This window comes from Nyctibius grandis, assembly GCF_013368605.1.
Source record: "Nyctibius grandis isolate bNycGra1 chromosome W unlocalized genomic scaffold, bNycGra1.pri SUPER_W_unloc_2, whole genome shotgun sequence".
NCBI classification, from domain to species: domain Eukaryota; kingdom Metazoa; phylum Chordata; class Aves; order Nyctibiiformes; family Nyctibiidae; genus Nyctibius; species Nyctibius grandis.
In genome coordinates, this window is record NW_027167473.1 from 6,298,894 (window position 1) to 6,316,386 (window position 17,493).

General features: G+C 38.8%; 1 protein-coding gene across 5 annotated transcripts in view; it reads left to right on the top strand.

The window, feature by feature from the left end:
* The window catches only part of WDR7 (WD repeat domain 7), a 74,028-nt gene that overhangs the window by 17,974 nt on the left and 38,561 nt on the right, over positions 1-17,493 (top strand). For 4 of the 5 annotated variants that reach the window (XM_068424412.1, XM_068424414.1, XM_068424413.1 and 1 more), the window contains 6 exons: positions 2,384-3,153; positions 3,687-3,775; positions 5,851-5,940; positions 7,020-7,138; positions 8,357-8,480; positions 13,116-13,229. In XM_068424412.1, coding sequence (XP_068280513.1) covers positions 2,384-3,153; positions 3,687-3,775; positions 5,851-5,940; positions 7,020-7,138; positions 8,357-8,480; positions 13,116-13,229 — 1,306 coding nt within the window. The remainder of the gene's footprint in view (positions 1-2,383; positions 3,154-3,686; positions 3,776-5,850; positions 5,941-7,019; positions 7,139-8,356; positions 8,481-13,115; positions 13,230-17,493) is intronic. The other variant, XM_068424416.1, reaches the window with a different exon arrangement.

The window sequence follows — 17,493 nt, forward strand, 5'->3', positions numbered from 1 at the left end:
AGAGCTTGATTTGATTTTATTTTGGTAGTTGTTGCTGTGTGACAGCTCAGGAAAAAATATTACTGAAATGTAAGTACACAAGATATAAATGGAGGCAAAGTAACTTAATATCCTTAGAGTCTCATATTAGAGAAGGATGTAAGCAGCCTTCCTTGCCCTGAGCACCTTGCTCTGGTGGATCCTGCCTTGAGCAGGGGGTTGGATTAGAGCATGGCCAACCTTAGTGATGCTGTGCTTGGGTCCTGCTTATGTTTGCTCTTAGTGGTGATTCCAGTACACTACCATTAGGTGTAACTGTTTTCCTAATAAAGCCCTGTCAGAATAGACAGGTATTAAATTTGTTTAGTCTGTCAATGCCATTCAAAAGTGTCACCTGAGTCCAAACAAAAAGAGCTTGTATTTTTGCTCTTGTTTTCACTAAGGCAGAGTGCTGATGTTCTGGCAGTGTGGGCTGTGACCAGGAGAGAGCAGCAGAGCTCTGCTCCCAGTGGCCCGCTGGCTTGGCTTTTAGCGTTTGTGTGTTGGTTTTGCTGCCTTCTGTCACATTCTGTTTGGAAAATAAATGTTACTTAGAGAACATTCCTCAGCACACCACCATCGTGTTACTACAAGTATGTGTGCTCAGACTTGTGTGCTGCAGCCAGGGTGACCGTTCACGTACGTAAGTATGAGTGTTGCACTTGTACACGCTGTGTAAAGGTATGTGCTGTGTGCAGGTTCCTCACATCCAGCAAAGGTATCACTACCTGCAAAGGCAGGATGCATAGCACAGCAAAATGTATTCTATACCAGAGGTCAGTGATGATTAACAGCTACAATATTTTGGGTTTATTGTTGCTTTTAATTTTACCATTGTCACCATTACTAGAAACCAATTAATAAAAGTGACCTACATTACATTCTGAGAAGATAACTAGGATTTTTAAATAAATAAGGAATACCTGACTAAATCAGTGCATTGTAGAACATAATTTGCAGCTGTTTATTGACACTTGATTATCTCTGTTCTGGTTTCAATTATCCATTATTTGTTTCTCATGACAAATTTATTTAATAAGCATAGTTTATTCATTCTCAGAGTTGATCACTGGAAAAAGAGCAGAGTTTGGCTACTTGCTGTAGTGCTGATAGCGTTAGTCCCTGGCTGTTTGTCTGTGTAAATGAGAACCCTGAGAATTAAAATCATACGCTTATTTCAAAGCCAGGTTTGTACACTGGAACAATAATTAAACGTGATGTGGTGGATATTATATTCTTTCATGCCAACAGCATTTTGGGGGTCTATAATGGAAAAGGAATGTATAAAAATGACTGCAGTTTTCAAACACATGCTATGAAATCTGTGCAAAACTTAAAGCAGCCAAGTCGTTGTAGGACTAGAAGTGCTTACTGTCTGGAAAAAAAGTCCTTGAGAGAAAATGAATGGTACATATGCATGTCCTGTTTTCCAATTACAAGGTGTTAAATAGAATATACATTTGTTTCTGTGATTCATAGTGATAAATACATTTGTTAGTGTTCAGAAGGAGAATGAAAAGGGTTGAAAAATGCAAGATAATGGATGTTGGTAGAAATAATGTCATTTTACGGCTCAGCAGATTTTCAGTGGTGACCACTCCTGTGACCCAGGGTATCTAAGGCTTTAAGATGTGCACAGTGCTTCACGTCAGCAGACAAAGGAAGCAATATATCAGGATGTATATAGAATGGGGTAAAAACCTATCACCAGTTAGTGTATATATACAGAATGTACGAATTTTTGCATGATATATAGAGTGTATGTTAGTTATTTGTGTAATCTGTATGTATTTATAGTGTATGTGCGTATATATGCATACCTATTGTAAATATATATATACAGTGTATAGATAAAAACTGCAAGCCTTGTTAATTTCTACACTGCAGTGAACAAGTGACACACTAATTGTGTATCTACATGAATTTATTAGTAGCTGATTTTCCAGTGGCATAAATTGATGCTATACTTCCATATCCAAATAGGAAATATTAATGTGTCTTAAGTTTAATAACAAAATATTGAAATGCTGTTGTTCCTTGGAGTATAGCTATTATCTTTTAGAATTCATGAAAGAAATGTGAACTTCTGTTATCTACAGAGCTCTATATCTGATAAACTTCTGCAAGTGAAATTTCTGTATTTTAGCGGTGTAACGTTTGATCACAAGTCTGAAATTCCTGACATTGGGAAGTGCTGTAAAATTCTCCACTGATGTTTTCATAATGTTTGTCATAACATATTTTATACCTATGTAAGTTTTCAAACTTTGGTCATCCACAGCGTCCTTAATTTGTGAATTAACTTTGGGAGAAGTGTTAAAGTAATCCAATTAAAATTTCAAATTTTCCTTTTTCTTTTTTTCAGGGGAATTTACCTAAATATTCACATAACTCTCTGATGGTTCAAGCTATAAAGACTAACTTAACAGATCCAGATGTACATGTGCTCTTCTTTGACGTAGAAGCCCTGATTATTCAGCTGCTGACTGAGGAGGCCTCCAGACCCAACACTGCCCTCATTTCTCCAGAGAATTTACAGAAAGCCTCTGGCGGCTCCGACAAAGGAGGCTCCTTTTTGACTGGTAAACGAGCAGCCGTCCTCTTCCAGCAGGTCAAGGAAACAATCAAAGAGAATATAAAAGAGCATCTTCTTGATGATGAAGATGAGGATGAAGAATCGATAAGACAGAGAAGGGAAGACAGTGACCCAGAATATCGCTCTAGCAAATCTAAACCATTAACTTTATTAGAATATAATCTAACCATGGATACAGCAAAGCTTTTTATGTCCTGTCTTCATGCCTGGGGCCTGAATTCTGTTCTAGATGAGCTTTGCCTTGATCGTCTTGGCATGCTTAAGCCACACTGTTCAGTGTCTTTTGGTCTCCTGTCTAGAGGAGGCCACATGTCTCTGATGCTTCCTGGCTATAACCAGCCTGTAGGCAAACCGTCGTATGATGGGGTGGAGTTGGGGAGGAAAATGTCCATCACAGAAGGACTTGGGAAGGGGACGTACGGTGTATCACGTGCCGTCACCACTCAGCATCTCCTCTCTGTCATCTCACTGGCCAACACGCTGATGAGCATGACCAATGCTACTTTTATCGGAGACCACATGAAGAAAGGGCCCACCAGGTACGGTAAATATTCACTTGAACTTGGGATATTTTCTTTCAGAGTCTCTATTTTAATAAAGCATTTTATTTTGTTTCATTTTGCTGTGGGGTTTGGTGTATTAAATGGCTATGAAAACCTTTGGTACTAGACAGAACTGAGTGTATTTCTTTTCTTGCATGTGGTATTTTTTATGCCAAGGTAACTATATTGCTTTGAGTTGACTTACATAACTTACAACATTGATAGAACATGGACTTATATTGACATATGTGCTGGTAGGTCTGAGAGGCCATTTTTGTCCTTTTTAGTGCTTACTGTTTTTAAAGAGTTATTATAATGAGTAGGTCAAATTCTGAATAAATGATAACAGACAGATGAACTTTTTATCACCAAAAAATAAGCTTACCTAGGAATTGTAAATGAGAGAGTCAGTTTGACAGGAAAAATGTGTAGGATTGCTTTTCAAAGTTTTAGTCACAGTATCTTTAGCAAATAATCTCTTTTCTTTTCCATATTCTCCTTCTCCCTCTTCATGTGTATTTTGTGTTTAGGCCACCTAGGCCAGGCACTCCTGAGATGTCAAAAGCCAAGGCACTCCCTTCAATTTCAAGTCATGCAGCCCAAGGACAAATTAAGCAAGGTAAAAATCACTTGCTTTGGAACAATTTCATATGTCATTTCAGCTCTTGACACTCAAGTTATCACCTTGCTATCAAGTGATAAAAATATTGCTGGCTTCTACATGGGGGGAAAAGTAGTCCTGCTGGCACTGGTGGAGGAGGAAAAGGAGGCACCTTCCTGCTCGCTCTCTAAATTAGAGCTGCTGTTTGATGGGGCAGAGGAGCTGCTACTCTGAATGCCAAAAATGAAGGAAATGTATAAACTACCATGATGTAGCTAATTCTGACTTGAGCTGAGAGAATGTATGTGTGTAACCTTTTGTCATACTTGTTTGCTGTATGATAAAACAAAGAGGAAGGGTGTAAACATTGTTGTTCTTTTTACAATTCTGGGATTTTTGTGGATGAGCCCAGCTGTGTGCCTACACTGTAGGGCAGAAGAGGAAAGGTTTTTCTTTTTTTCCCATAATATGTTTGATTTTTTTTTTTTAACTAATCTATAAAGCAGATGTCCTTCAGGATTTATTTGAAATTTCCTTTGAAAATTACAATTATCTTTTATTTTTAACTTTTAAGTGTTAAAACTTTGTAGATCTTTCAACAGTGGAACTGCTCTTACATTAGGGAGCTGGTAAGCACAGCAGGTAACTTTCACATCAACTATGTGATTTTCTTCACTCACATGCAAAAAAGGGAGATGAAACTGAGGAGGAAACTTGCCCATCAGCAACGTTTGTGTGTATTTATTCTTTTCCTAAATATAAATATTAATTTCCTGTGATCTTTGGTTGAAAAGGGAAAATCAGCTTCGGGAGTGGTATGTGTCAAGCTTTTTGCACGATCAAGGGTGCTACATAAATAGAGAAGTAGCAGACAAGAACAAAAAGCAGAAATATAAAAAATCGGGGCTCTTGTCTCAACATGTGGGGCTTTTTTGGGGTTTTGAGGTTTTTTTACAGCCAGTTAATTTTCCTCTTTGAAAGGTAATTATTTGAAAGGTCAGGATATCTCAGAGGTGGTGTCTATATAGCAAATTCAATGTAAGAAAAAAACATATTTGTCACAGAGGGGGTCTGTGTGTTTTGTTTTTAGATATAGTTCCATTCTGGTTTGTCTTTCCCAAGTGACAACTATGTAATTTTCCTTTGAAATATCTTTGCTAATTTTGGTGATAGGCATACTTCAGTTACCCAGGGGAAATATGTATAACTTCTTGAGAAATAATTGATAAAAATCAAATTCTGTGTTCAGTGTGGGGTGGGTTTGTGTTTTTACAATCAATCTTTTTGTAAAATAATAGCTTTTTTATACATCTAGTGGAACTAGGTTTGGCTGTCGTGAAGTGATTTACGCCAGTCATTGGCGTGATGCATCTGTGTGGGAAGTGTGGAAAAATAGTTCTGATGCAGATGTCCCCCAGTGACAAAAGAAGTTCCCTGCCTGAAAAGCAAACAGACCATTGAGAAGACAATGCTTAATCGGTTCGGGAGCTTGAGCCCATTGTTGTTCTGCAATGGGATAAAAGAGGGGGATTAATTTGCAGATGCTTGTGCATGACATATGGTAATTTCTGTATAGGCAGGAAGTGTCAGACAGTGACCTCTGAATCTCCCCGTTGACCTCAGGGTGTAGCATGTGTATGCCATAATACCTCCTGTGACATTTTAGAGGGACAGATGGGGCAGCCCAGGTGTAAAAGGGGTTATTTCTAGGGGTTTTAAGGAGCAGTGCAAATTCCACAGCTATCTCAATACAGGAAAAGCACAAGAAGCAGCAAAACTCCTGTTAAAATTTGTAGTCACCCATGCTATCAAACCAAATCTAGGTATCTATAGATACATTTGTAATTGTTTTATTTATGGGTACTTCTGTCTCTTCAAAAGATGCAAGTTTCTGTGTTTCTCTGCAGTTGCATGTCTTCCTCTCACTGGCATTGCACTTCTGTAAAACCTAGGATTTTTTTTAAGTTTAATATTACCACAGTTTCCTCCAGTTTTGTTTTTCATTCTTCAGTGATACTAATCTGTTTTTCAGAAGCTGCTCTCCTCACTTTCCTATTTTTTTTCTCTTTATTTCTTCTTCTTTCCTCTGCAAGTCGCTCCTGCTGTTTCTTCTAGCACTGAAGCTGGTCACTCTGGCTCTGACACTGCTCCTACTTTACATACCTGTTTCTTAGTCAATGAAGGTATTCTCTCCTCACTTTTCTATCTATTTGTCTTTTACTTTCAACTAATGTCCCTTATCATTGTTATGACACGACTTTAATTTGATCTATGTAGGAATTTTTCTTTGCAAAAAAGAGGCAATGAGGGTTGTTTTTGAGTACTTTGCCATGAATGCTGGTGGAGGGTGAGCAGGTCCAGTTCGTGTGTCTGGGGCTGACTGTAAATTCAGTTCTCAATGAGTGTATCAAAGAGGATATTTCAGATCTTGTGTGGGTTTTACAAGCTATGTTGTTTGAGCTTGATATGCTTATGTTTACTGGTTTTACCTACACAATATTGCAGGCTTGTAGTATGAGTGCACCTGAAGTGTGTGTTGAAATAAGATTTAGATGGAAAAATAAGGATAGCAGAGAGACATTTGCTTGTACATATTTGCATACCTTTTAAAATGGGACAGAAGAGTCTATGTGATCTCTTCCTAGTGGTAATTCATATGCTAAGTTTTCTGTAATTGAATTATATCACACTTGCATGTAGGTCGTTAAATACCGTGATAAGTAATGCTGATTATGGCTTGAACAGGGCATCTAAATCTTGAACTCAGAATTATGGTTTATGCTTTTGGAAAAAATGGGCCATAATGCTTATAGGGACTTTTTTTTGTATTTAGGATGTATGTTGAGTATATTCTTAAGGCTGCAACTAGATACTGAAGTCTTGGAGAGAGGATGGGGAGGAAGAGGGAAGTTTGTGTTTAATCAGCACTGATCTGAGGCAGTCTTCTGCTGATGTCTCATTTGACCCTTGCATGTGTTTGAGATCTGACCAGCACACGTACAGTGCAGCCTGCCTGGGGGTCAGCTGGCACCAGTAAAGACGGGGTGAGCCCCAGGTTCCCACAGCAGAAGGAACAATTCTGTTGTTCTGCTGCAAAATTGGGTCTGGTTTTGTTTTTTCCTTTCCCTCTTTCCCCCACCTTCTCCTGAAGACCTACTGCATACCAGGCCAGTGGCAATGTAAACTTACTTGATAGCATTTTGACCTTAAAATTGCTTCAGGGTTTCTGATGTTTATCTTCCTGTTGTGATTGTTTTAACAGGGTGGAGCCAGCTGGCTGCCATGCACTGTGTGATGCTCCCCGACCTGCTGGGACTGGATAAATTCCGACCTCCTCTGCTGGAGATGCTGGCTCGCAGGTGGCAGGATCGATGCTTGGAGGTGATTTCAGTAGTGATTTTTGTACTGCTAGGATTTGGGGGGTTTGTGTTGTCTTTTACTGATCACATTTCCCCATAATATAAAAAAATTACAATTCTTTTCTGACACAAGTTCCTGCAGTCTTTATTTCAGATTCAGTGAGTTAGTTTTCCAGTTAACCTGTCAAAATGTTGAAAAAGAGATCATGTCTAAATATATATATATATATTTTTACAATCTGGATGCTGCACATTTTTTTTAACAAAATTATTGGATTAAAATCTTCCATAATTCCATTAAGAACCTTACTAGGATTAAAAACCCTACCCTATATTTTTCAAGAGACTGCTGAGTTGCTTTATTTTTTGGAGCCGTTATACAGTTGCCAGCAAATGGTTTGTCACCCAGCTGTTTGATAAATGACCAGTGGGCCTTAACGCTACACCTGTGCTGTCGTGGCAAAAAATGTGTTGACTGTGCAGCTTTCCAAGTGGGGAAGGAGTGACAGAGCTGGGGTTTGTAGACTGTAGGTCCTCAGCGGTCCTGTAACTTCAGTGGGAATGTTTTTTGCTACCTGATTGCTTATTCTTGTGCTAGATAGGATATACTGCCAGAGGGTTTCCTGAGAGGGTAATTACTTTGAAACTCATTAAAACTTGTAAGCTACAGAAGTCCAGTTACTGATATCCTTAGGTGTCAGGGTAACGTATTTATATTCTGTTTGTCCACAATTTATTTTACCTTGATCATATCACTTAACTCCCTGGTGCATTAAATGTTTTAGACCAAAATGTGTGTATTTACGAACTCTTGAGGTGGAACAAGTGATACTAATGGGGGACACATAGTACAAGATGATGTTTTGTAGTTGGTGGTGTAAAAACCCAGATTTTTTTTATTTTAAACTTTGGGAAACCTTTTTTATGTATATTTTCCTCTACTTTGTTCATTGCACATTTGGACTTCTGGACCCAGCTTTGGAAATGCTGTGGTTTTCTCCTGGGGCTGCACATCTTTGCTGTGTCCTGTTGAGAGTTGTAGCTGGGGCATGTCCTATTCATGGTTATTTTCCTGCTGTGTTCAAGGTGGAAATGGGTGGGGAAAAATGAAGGTCTGCTAAAAGCTTTGTTTAGTTTTCTGTAGAAGTTGTTTTCTTTTTGTTCTTGCTAAGTTATACTGAAAGCATACGGGTAAATATTTGATATTTGAGTTTGTGTGATGTCCCTGTTGGCTTTACAGGTAAGAGAAGCTGCCCAGGCCTTGCTGCTAGCAGAACTGAGAAGGATCGAGCAGGCAGGTCGGAAAGAAACCATTGATGCGTGGGCTCCTTATTTACCCCAGTACATGGACAGCGTTATATCACGTAAGTTTCAGGGAAGAAACCTGCTAAGAAAAGGGCTGATAAAATCACAAGGTACTAGTGGGGAAACACTGACATTTTTTCAAAGAATGTATAATTCGATTATAGAAGTTGTGATAAAGGGATATAAGCTGGTCCCTTTTGATAAAATGCTGTCCATTAAAATGTTCTCCTTGCAGAAAGAATGATATAGGGAATTTCTTTTAAATACTTTGTCTGCAGCCTGTGAAAATTGCTTACATTTCTGAATTATTTACATTCTGATCCTTGTTTGGAACCGTTGGCTCATGGGCAGAGAAGGTGTTAACAGAATTTAATATTATCCAGAGCAGATGGTTTTTTGTGTAACTGGAACTACACACAAACACGTTTACCAAAATAGTAGGCTTCTGGCTGTAATCGTGTGTATGTATCTTGCAGTAACACTCAGTGATATGCAATATAATATTCCTTCTCCAAATAAATTGAATAGCTGCTGACAACTATTTAATCTGTTGGATTTTTTCTCCAAAATAGCTATTTTATTCATTGCTATTAAAGCAGAGGTTGTACAGGCTCTAAGAATATCTTCTAGGAAGATCTGTCAGCATCATAAGATACTCCATTCAATTATCCATCTAGGAACTTGCCTTTATAGTATGATGTCCAAACGCATCTGCTCTTTATAATAAACCAGTAAAAATCTCTGTTTTCATAACTGAGAATATTTGCTTTTAAGTTGTAGGTGTTCATCTTTCTTAAAATGAGATTCTTCTTCCACTGGAGAAAGTAGTTTCTATTCAGAGAAAGATCTCCATTAAATACCAATTGATTTTTGAGAGATGTGTAATAATCTTATTAAATCTAAATTGAATGCATAAATTACATGGAGCACAGTCCTTTAAAGTGATGTTGAGAATTTGTTGGTAGGACTAAGCTGGTGTTAATTACAGCCTTCAGCCATGTAGCATTTGCCTTAGTCCGGGGATGTGGTTGCACAGTTGGATGTGCAGCCAAGCCGTGAATAGTAAGTGGAAGTGTGTTGTATATACGTGCCAAAGAGCCTTGGTTCATATTGATGAATATTAGGATGTATTTTTAGTTGATCTTCTGAGGTCAGTTATACTCTGTTTGTAGTATACAGCTATAGCTGCCCTTTACTCTCTGGAGTAGCTGCTATAGCAACTGTTGATGATTACTAATTTCTTTTCTCTGGAGTGATACGGAATGACCTTGTTGGGTGCAAGGTTATGGACGTAATTATGAAGTGTCTCTAAACCACTCTGCAGGGCCTGCTTTAGCCAGCTGACTGTTTCCAAAAAAAGGAACTTCTTTTTAATGTATTTTGGCTTTATGTTAGTCATGAGCAAATCAAAGCACAGCGTTTGTTTTAACACTAAGGAGGTGCTTATCTATCAGAACAAGAAAGTTTTAAAACACAGGAAGAAAACAGAGAGAGAAATCAGCTGAGCATGGCTGAAAGACTTGAATGTAAATGTTCAATATTGTGAAAGCTCTGATACTGAAAACCTTTCAGACAGGTCATGACTAGCAAATTGGAATTATTTTTTTATATTGACTGTTGAAAACTATGTGAATTAAGGCTACAGAGTTTGTGGTTCTGAATGACAGGGCTGAGAAGGCATTTAATAGCGTTGTTGTCTGTATGAACGTCTACAAAGATGCTGATGCTGAAGAATAATTACGATATCAGGAAGGAGAAACAAAATAAGGAGCTACAAATGTTACTGTTGTGGATAAAGAGTAAAGCATACATATTAGTTACATTGTTAGAAATGATTAAAAAAATTGCTTATTTTTTAGAGGTCTGGGGAGGAATTGAAGGGGATAAGAATTATTTAGGATGGCCAAAAGGGATGCAATGGGCTTCTGAAAAGTATAGTTTTATATAGAAAGGTAAGGAGGAGGAATATGAAAGACAAAGAAATACTTCTTTGATTCCTTCATCCTCCAGCATGTGTTATTGCTCTGCAATAGTTCTTATAGGCATGACGTAGAAACAGTGCTGCTCTTGCACATTAACAGGGTTTTTTAATTAAAACAAGTGGTAATTGCTACTAGAAGCTTGCTGCTGATGTGAGATACTTTGTCATACGCACGTCATTGGCTCTTGAATGAATCAAGCGCGTGGCACTAGCAAACAGAGGTGAAATCTTTCCCCAATTGTGTATTCGGTGCTCGGCTCCAATAATAATTTTGGGAGCTGACCTTCCTTGTGCAGATCAAGCGACTGGCGTGTCCCCAGCGTCCTGACGAGATGCCTGCAGGAGACTTGAAAGACGGGCAAACTTGTGCGGGGTTATCTTTTAATAATCTCTTAACTGATGCGAGAGAGATGATTGTCCCCCTGGAGATGGAGGGGGGGGAACAGGGAGAAAGCCAAGCAGGTTTTTTTCCTCCTCTGTGGGTCTGCTGGTGTGGGGACCACCTGGAACGGGCCCCTCACAGCTCCCAGCTGCCTGCACAGCTCCTGCAGCACGCGATGCAAACTTCAGGCGTTCGGACACATGAGGCTTCATTTCGTGACGCCTCGTAGGGGGAACAATAAATCTTTGTTTTCTTTGGCCCTTCAAACCCAAAATTGGCGTGTCGCCTTGTTGACCCCGCGTCAAAGGGGAATGCCTGTGTAAGTGACGCTATGAATTAAACCTGCGAGGGCCGGGGCAGGTGGTGGTATGTTTCAGGCCCCCCCAGGGAGGAAAACAGTTACGCTTTCAGAGCTTCATCTTGTATCTGCTCAGACTGTGTCACGCGACTGTAAATATTTGCCGTGGCCTTGTCTGCTGCTCGTTTGCACAGCACACCATGGCCTCTGAAACGCTGCGTAGTCCGTGGGGCGTTCACGGGGACGTGTTTTCAGGGGAAGTTAAAAAGTGAAAAACACTATTGCCTTTTTCAGCCTGCTTGTTTTTAAGAGTAAGGGCTATCTGCAGTGTTAAAATGGATTCTGCAAATTAAAACCTCTTTTTAAAGGGATTTCTTTGCTGAATATTATGTTTCTATTTTATTTCTTTATTTATTTTACTTTGGTTATTAAACTGGTGAAGGCATCTGTACGGTGGGACACCTGCAAGCTCTGGGCGGTGGGTCTGCCAAGGACAGCGATGTTTTAAATCTGTGGTGTTACTGCAGACACAAAAATGGCTCCTCTGGCTGTAACGGGAAGCAAGAGGTTATCTCGGCCCGGCCTTTGTGTGTGTGGATGCGGATGGAGCGGCTGGGAGCTGCCCGGATCGATGGAGCGGGGTGGGGGGAATTAATGGGAGGCTGGTGGGCAGGGCTGCGGGCAGGGCTGCTTGGGCGCTGCACAGAGCACGGGCTGCCCAGAAATTACCTGCAGCACTTCTGCTTCCCATATCGCTAACATCCAGTTCATCCAGGTAAATGGTTGTGTCAAATTACTGTTCCTTTTTCAGTTAAATCTTAAATGTGGCAGCAAGAGGTTACACAATTTAAGGCTATCTACTTAAATTCCTTTATCATTAAACTACTTCAAATAATAACCCATGTTATCACTGAAAGCAAAATAAATATGAAAAATCTGTAATAACGAATATGCTGTTGTCAGTTTTTGTGAAAATATTTATGATAGACTTGTATTTCTGTTAGGAAGTTGTATTTAAAGCCAGATTAATTGAGTAAAACTTAATTAAACTTCTATCGATTTAAATGGGAGCTTTCATTAAAGATAGTTTGGTTGGACCCCAAAGACTTTGCTATTCATACACGTGGTTGATCATCTTACTCGTGCAAGGTTTGACTTCAAAGGGCACAAAGTAGTAAGGCAAATAATTTTGTGCTGCAACGTTTTAATGTATTAAATGAGTAATGAGTTTAGGATGCTGCAGTAAATAGTAAATGGTAATAATGGCATAAGTTTCTAATACAGTATATCTTAATTCTCCAATATTTTCTAATATGCCACTGGCTTATTTCTAATACATTCAGGGTTGTCTGATCTTTTCACTTCTAAAACGTGTTTCTATGACATTTTTGGTGAATTATGCAGAGAACACTTGTGTCCAGGAACACATGTTCCTTCTTGCTGGGTTTTCATTGAGAGGAAATGATAGTTTATGATAATTACATATTTGCGTGATGGCTATTTTTCTCCCCTTTTGGCTTAATCCATTCAGTGTTTTGGGAGGAATGTTTAATCATTCTGACTGAATAGTTGTTTTTTTTTTCCTTATATTTTTATTTTAATTGTATAAAATTGTAATAAACTTTTCTCAATTTTTTTATACACTGTGCTTAGAATGGACTCATGCAGAGGCACTTATTTCCTTACTGGTGAGAGAGATAAGTATTGAGAGGAGACAGAAGTTCTGGAACTCTGTTTTGTGGCTAAGGAAGCTGTTAGTGTGTAATATGTGTATCTAATATATTTAATGATGCTAGAAGATGGCAGAGAAAGAAGAAAATACAAAAGAGATTAACAGTGTGGAAAATATTTTTTAAAGGATGGGTTTGGGAAAAATCCGCATATAGTATGAAGGAAAACCAGAAAATAGGTGCTGTTTGCTTTGTCTGTGTTTCAGAGTAATGTTGTGTGATTTAGAATATCAAAAGGTAATTATTTTTGTTTTATTGATCTAAAAATCTCTGACTTTTTGTGGGTGTTTGGGTGTCTTTCAGCTGGAGTAACCACGGAAGCCATTCAGACCGGTACTGCGAGCCCGGATTCACTGGGAACAGAAGCAAAAGTCCAGGAAGAGGAGCATGATCTGGTTGATGATGACATCACAGCAGGTGAGCATTAATATAATAAGTCATTTTCTGACATACTGGGTACTGTGCAGAGGAGATGGAACAAAAATACCATATAAAAATATACATTTAATTATAAGCAATTATCTTTTGTCTTTTAGACTTGTGAAAGTCTAAAAGAAAACTATGTATTTCTATTGACTTGAAGATGGTTAGTATGACAGATCTAGTTTGGGGTCAAGTCTCTGGTTGAGGGTGCCTGAGATGGGTTTACTGCTGTGCCACACTGAGTTTTGAGCTTTTCAGAAAGCTATCTGTGCTAGAGTCTGATGGTAGTAACAATTTTATTTACAGAGAAAGTGTTTCTGTTAATAAAAGCAGCTGAGCTTTAAAAAAGTATCCTGAGTAAAGATGAAATTTCAGTCTACAATTGAATGCGATTACTTTTGTGATGATAGAATACAAAAAAGAAGTTTTAAGACAATTGAAACTTAACCTTATCTTAAAAATACAATGCAGCTTCTTTCTCTAGTGGTCCTATTAAGGCTAATATTTATTGATTGACTGCACAAAGTGATGCTGGTGTGCAGTGGTCAACAGGATTTTTTTCAGTTCCAATTGAGATTCACTGAATGCTTTCATTTATCCAAATAATTTTTTAAAGGGATCACTTTCACATCAGTCCTTGCAGAGATTAAAGCATTTTAGCTTAGCTGGCTGAAAAGCACCGAAGCCTCTTTCTGGAAAATACTTCAGTAATACACTACAGTGCCTCTTCAGGGTTGGAAAACACACACAGGAGTTATTTAGAAAATTGGGTCTACAAACGCCCTGAGAATACATGCAAGAATGGTATCTGATGTAGCAGTAGTATGTATTGCTGTCTTTAATGCCTGAAAGGCTTTTCTGGATAACTAAAAGTAGAGCAAATGTTTTGCTTAAATAATTCATGTGTGGACAACAGCATTTTTTCATAGTTGGGCATAACATCAGTGGTCAAAATTTTGCAGTTCATCATGATGATTTTTTTATGCATTTTTTTTAATGCTTTTTTATGCTTTTTTAAAATAGTTTTTAATAGCTATATGAAAGTAAAATGTCCTCCCGTGGTGATCCCTCACACAGAGAAAGATCTGTGTGAAAATACCTTGTAGGAGGTTAAGGCAATAAGTAGATGCTTTAGAAATGCTCTTTGTTTAGCTGCGTAACCAAAAGGAGTCTCAGTCAAGCAGACTTAGGTGTGATTTGTGTATTGTACAAACACTTCTGATGTGAGAGAGTTATAGTAGTTATAGTAGTGCATGTAAAAAGTTTATATGGAAAATAAAATCTGGGAATGCTGCTGATAAATGTTCATCAGCTTGAAAATCTAATATTTTAAATCTCTTCTTTCAATAGTCACAAATCTACTTTTGTGCATAATGAGTAGCGTTAAGCAATGGTTATCCTTTAACTGGCAAAGTCAGAAGCAAGAAATATTGCTAGACTGACCCATACTCTAAACTTAAAAATAACTCTTTAATCAATGACAATATGGGTCTGTATTAAAGATCCGACAGTGTGAGGGCAGGGATTGTGTTTCTTGTGGTTCATCTTGCATCTCGCCGCGCCACCGCTGCTGTTGGAGGGCAGCAGTACATGGAATATATTTGCAGACAATTTTCACTTGCAGCATTTCCCCCTCTTTTGAGTACTTCTTATTTTACCCACTTTCTGATTTGGGTAAAATCTATTTGAAGTAGTTTTCATTTAGTTCCTCGCTGATGCAGTATTTTTCCCGTGGAGTATCACAATTTTTAACTCTAACACTGTAACAGAAGAAAATATTTCACCAAACTGAACTGAAAGTTGTGGACAGTCAATTGTTAAGTCATATACTCTGCTTTTTTTTTTCTTATTTAATATCTTGAGCTTCTTGATCTACTTTGATTTCTCTTTCTTACTGCTGGAGCTGGACTTCTTTGGAGCGACAGGTGCCGTTGCCCATTGCATCCCTCCCGTTCCCAGCCAGACTTTCATGGAAAATATGGGTTGGAATGGAGGTACACAACAAACAAAACCATCTGCCATCCCCAGCAAACACGGCAGTGGCCCACTGTTCAGCACAAAGAGGGTGCCAAAAGAGCCAGTCGCTGGACAAAGTTCCTGCTGGGTTTCTTTTAAGGGGGTTAGGCTGAACCTGAGCACCTTCCCCAAACCCTGTCACATCCATTTTCGTATCTGCAAAGCCCACCATGGAGAGATCAAAGAAGCTTTTAATTTGTATTTAATCACTCATTGGAAAACCATTTACCATATCATGCCGTGACTATTGTGTAAAGCACCTGAAAAGTGAGGTTTTATCATCTAAAGCAAACTTCATCCTTTTCAGATGCTAATTAAGAAAATAGAGAAAATATACCCTGACTCATCTCTGTCACTTAGTCTTTTCTGTTAAAAATGGAATGTGAATTCACAGGCACAGGTTATTTAACGTGTAAAAGTTAATTTTTAATGGAGTTTTCCTGTGTACTAACAGGAATTCTGAAGCTCCTTGAGAAATGTGTCTGTAGATGATTGTATACCAAGTTAATTGAGAATGTAGGTTCCTACAATCTGTAATTAGCTGTCTACAAGGAAAAGCAGAACATTATGGGTAAAATTCTATTCCTTTTTTTAATTCATGTACAAACATGGGGTTTTTCAACAAAGCTGCATGTATTAGAAAAGCTGTGGGCATCTGCCAGTCAAGCAGATGTCGCCCGGTGAAGGCCATTAAGAGCTCTGGGCTCTGTGAGGGGGTTATGGGCTCGACATCTGTCTGAGTGGCATCTGTCAGCGTTGGGAGGGTGCTACGTGTGTTCATTAGGGAAGAACTCATTCAGGAGAACAGGTTGGTTTGGGGGCTGGGGGGGTGGCTTCTAATTAACAGAGAAGCGTGGAGCAGAGGAGCCGCAGAGCTGTGGGCTGTGCCGAGCCCCGTGTGCCCGGCAGTGGGGTCTGTCCTGAAAAAGCTGGCAAACTTGAATAAAAACTCCTGGCAGAGCTCCCGTGTCGAGTGGGTGGGTGCTTTGGTGCGTTAATTAAGTTCAGCATTCTCTCTGTCCCGATGTATTACTAATTTAGAGGCCATGACTTGTATCACAGGAGCAAATAACTTTTCAGATTTTAAAATATTCACTTCATCTATCACGTATTTCAGTGCAATCAGTGTATTACATGACAGGCATATTTGCAGGCGGGGTGGGTTTGTGTGTGAAAGTGGGAAGTCGGCATCGTTGTGTGCGTTATATGTCAGTACTTTGAGAGTCGGTCTGGGACTCTGGTCTGAAATTCTTCTGTTGTGTTGGTGGCAGATGTCAGCTCCCAGTGCCACGCAGTCTCTTTGGGCCACGGTTACTGTGAAAGTCGTATTAACTTGGGAAAAGTTGGTTCTCTTCATCTAGGAAAACATTTATACCCTAACTCTGTTCCTCTGGCTGCTCATCTTCTCTCAGTGACATTAGAGAAACGCTTCAGTGTGATGTTTTGCTTAACTCAGTCAGTGACTTCTGAAAGATTGTTACAGCCAAAAGAAAATTATTAAGAATAATCTCTTCAGGTGTGGAAGCGGAATGTTAAATAGGCACAGGTTATAAAAGCAAGATGTTAAAATGTGGGGGGTTTTGAGTCCTCATGTCTTTGTTTTTTCTTTTATTTCTGTTTCATTTCTTGTTTGGTGAGCATTGCAACAAAAAACTTCATCCATTTCATACTTAGTTTTTCTTTTTTGATTCAAATAATAGAGTAGTGATGTTAAAGCATGCGGCAGGAATACACTTAAATCTCAGTACAGCATTTTCTTTGGTGGCTGAGGCACAAGAGCATCTAAACAGTTCGTTATTATTACATGAATCATTTACTTGATGACCAATATATTGGTAAATATCATGTACAGCTTCTTTAAGATTTCCTTTAGTGTTGGAAGCAGCTTCTGAAATTGGGGAAGGTTAAAGTTTACTGGACCTCTGTAGTTTGAGATCACTGTCTTCTGTTTTGTGCAACAAGTGAGCTGTTTTCCACCTGTTATCCAGGGAGTTCACTGCAGAATATGAATTTACTGCATCAACAGCAGTAATAACAATTCTGAAATTGCTGTGTTTATTACTTAAATATCTAAACGCTATTGCCCTGAGCTTTTACTAATTCCTGAGGCAGTGATGGAAAGCAAAGACCTGAAACCTCTGCGCTTTTTTAATTTACAGTTTTGGACTCACTGGTGGAAAATGACATAGATGTTAAATGAGGTTTAAAATGTCAAGCCACAATTTTATTTATAATTACATAT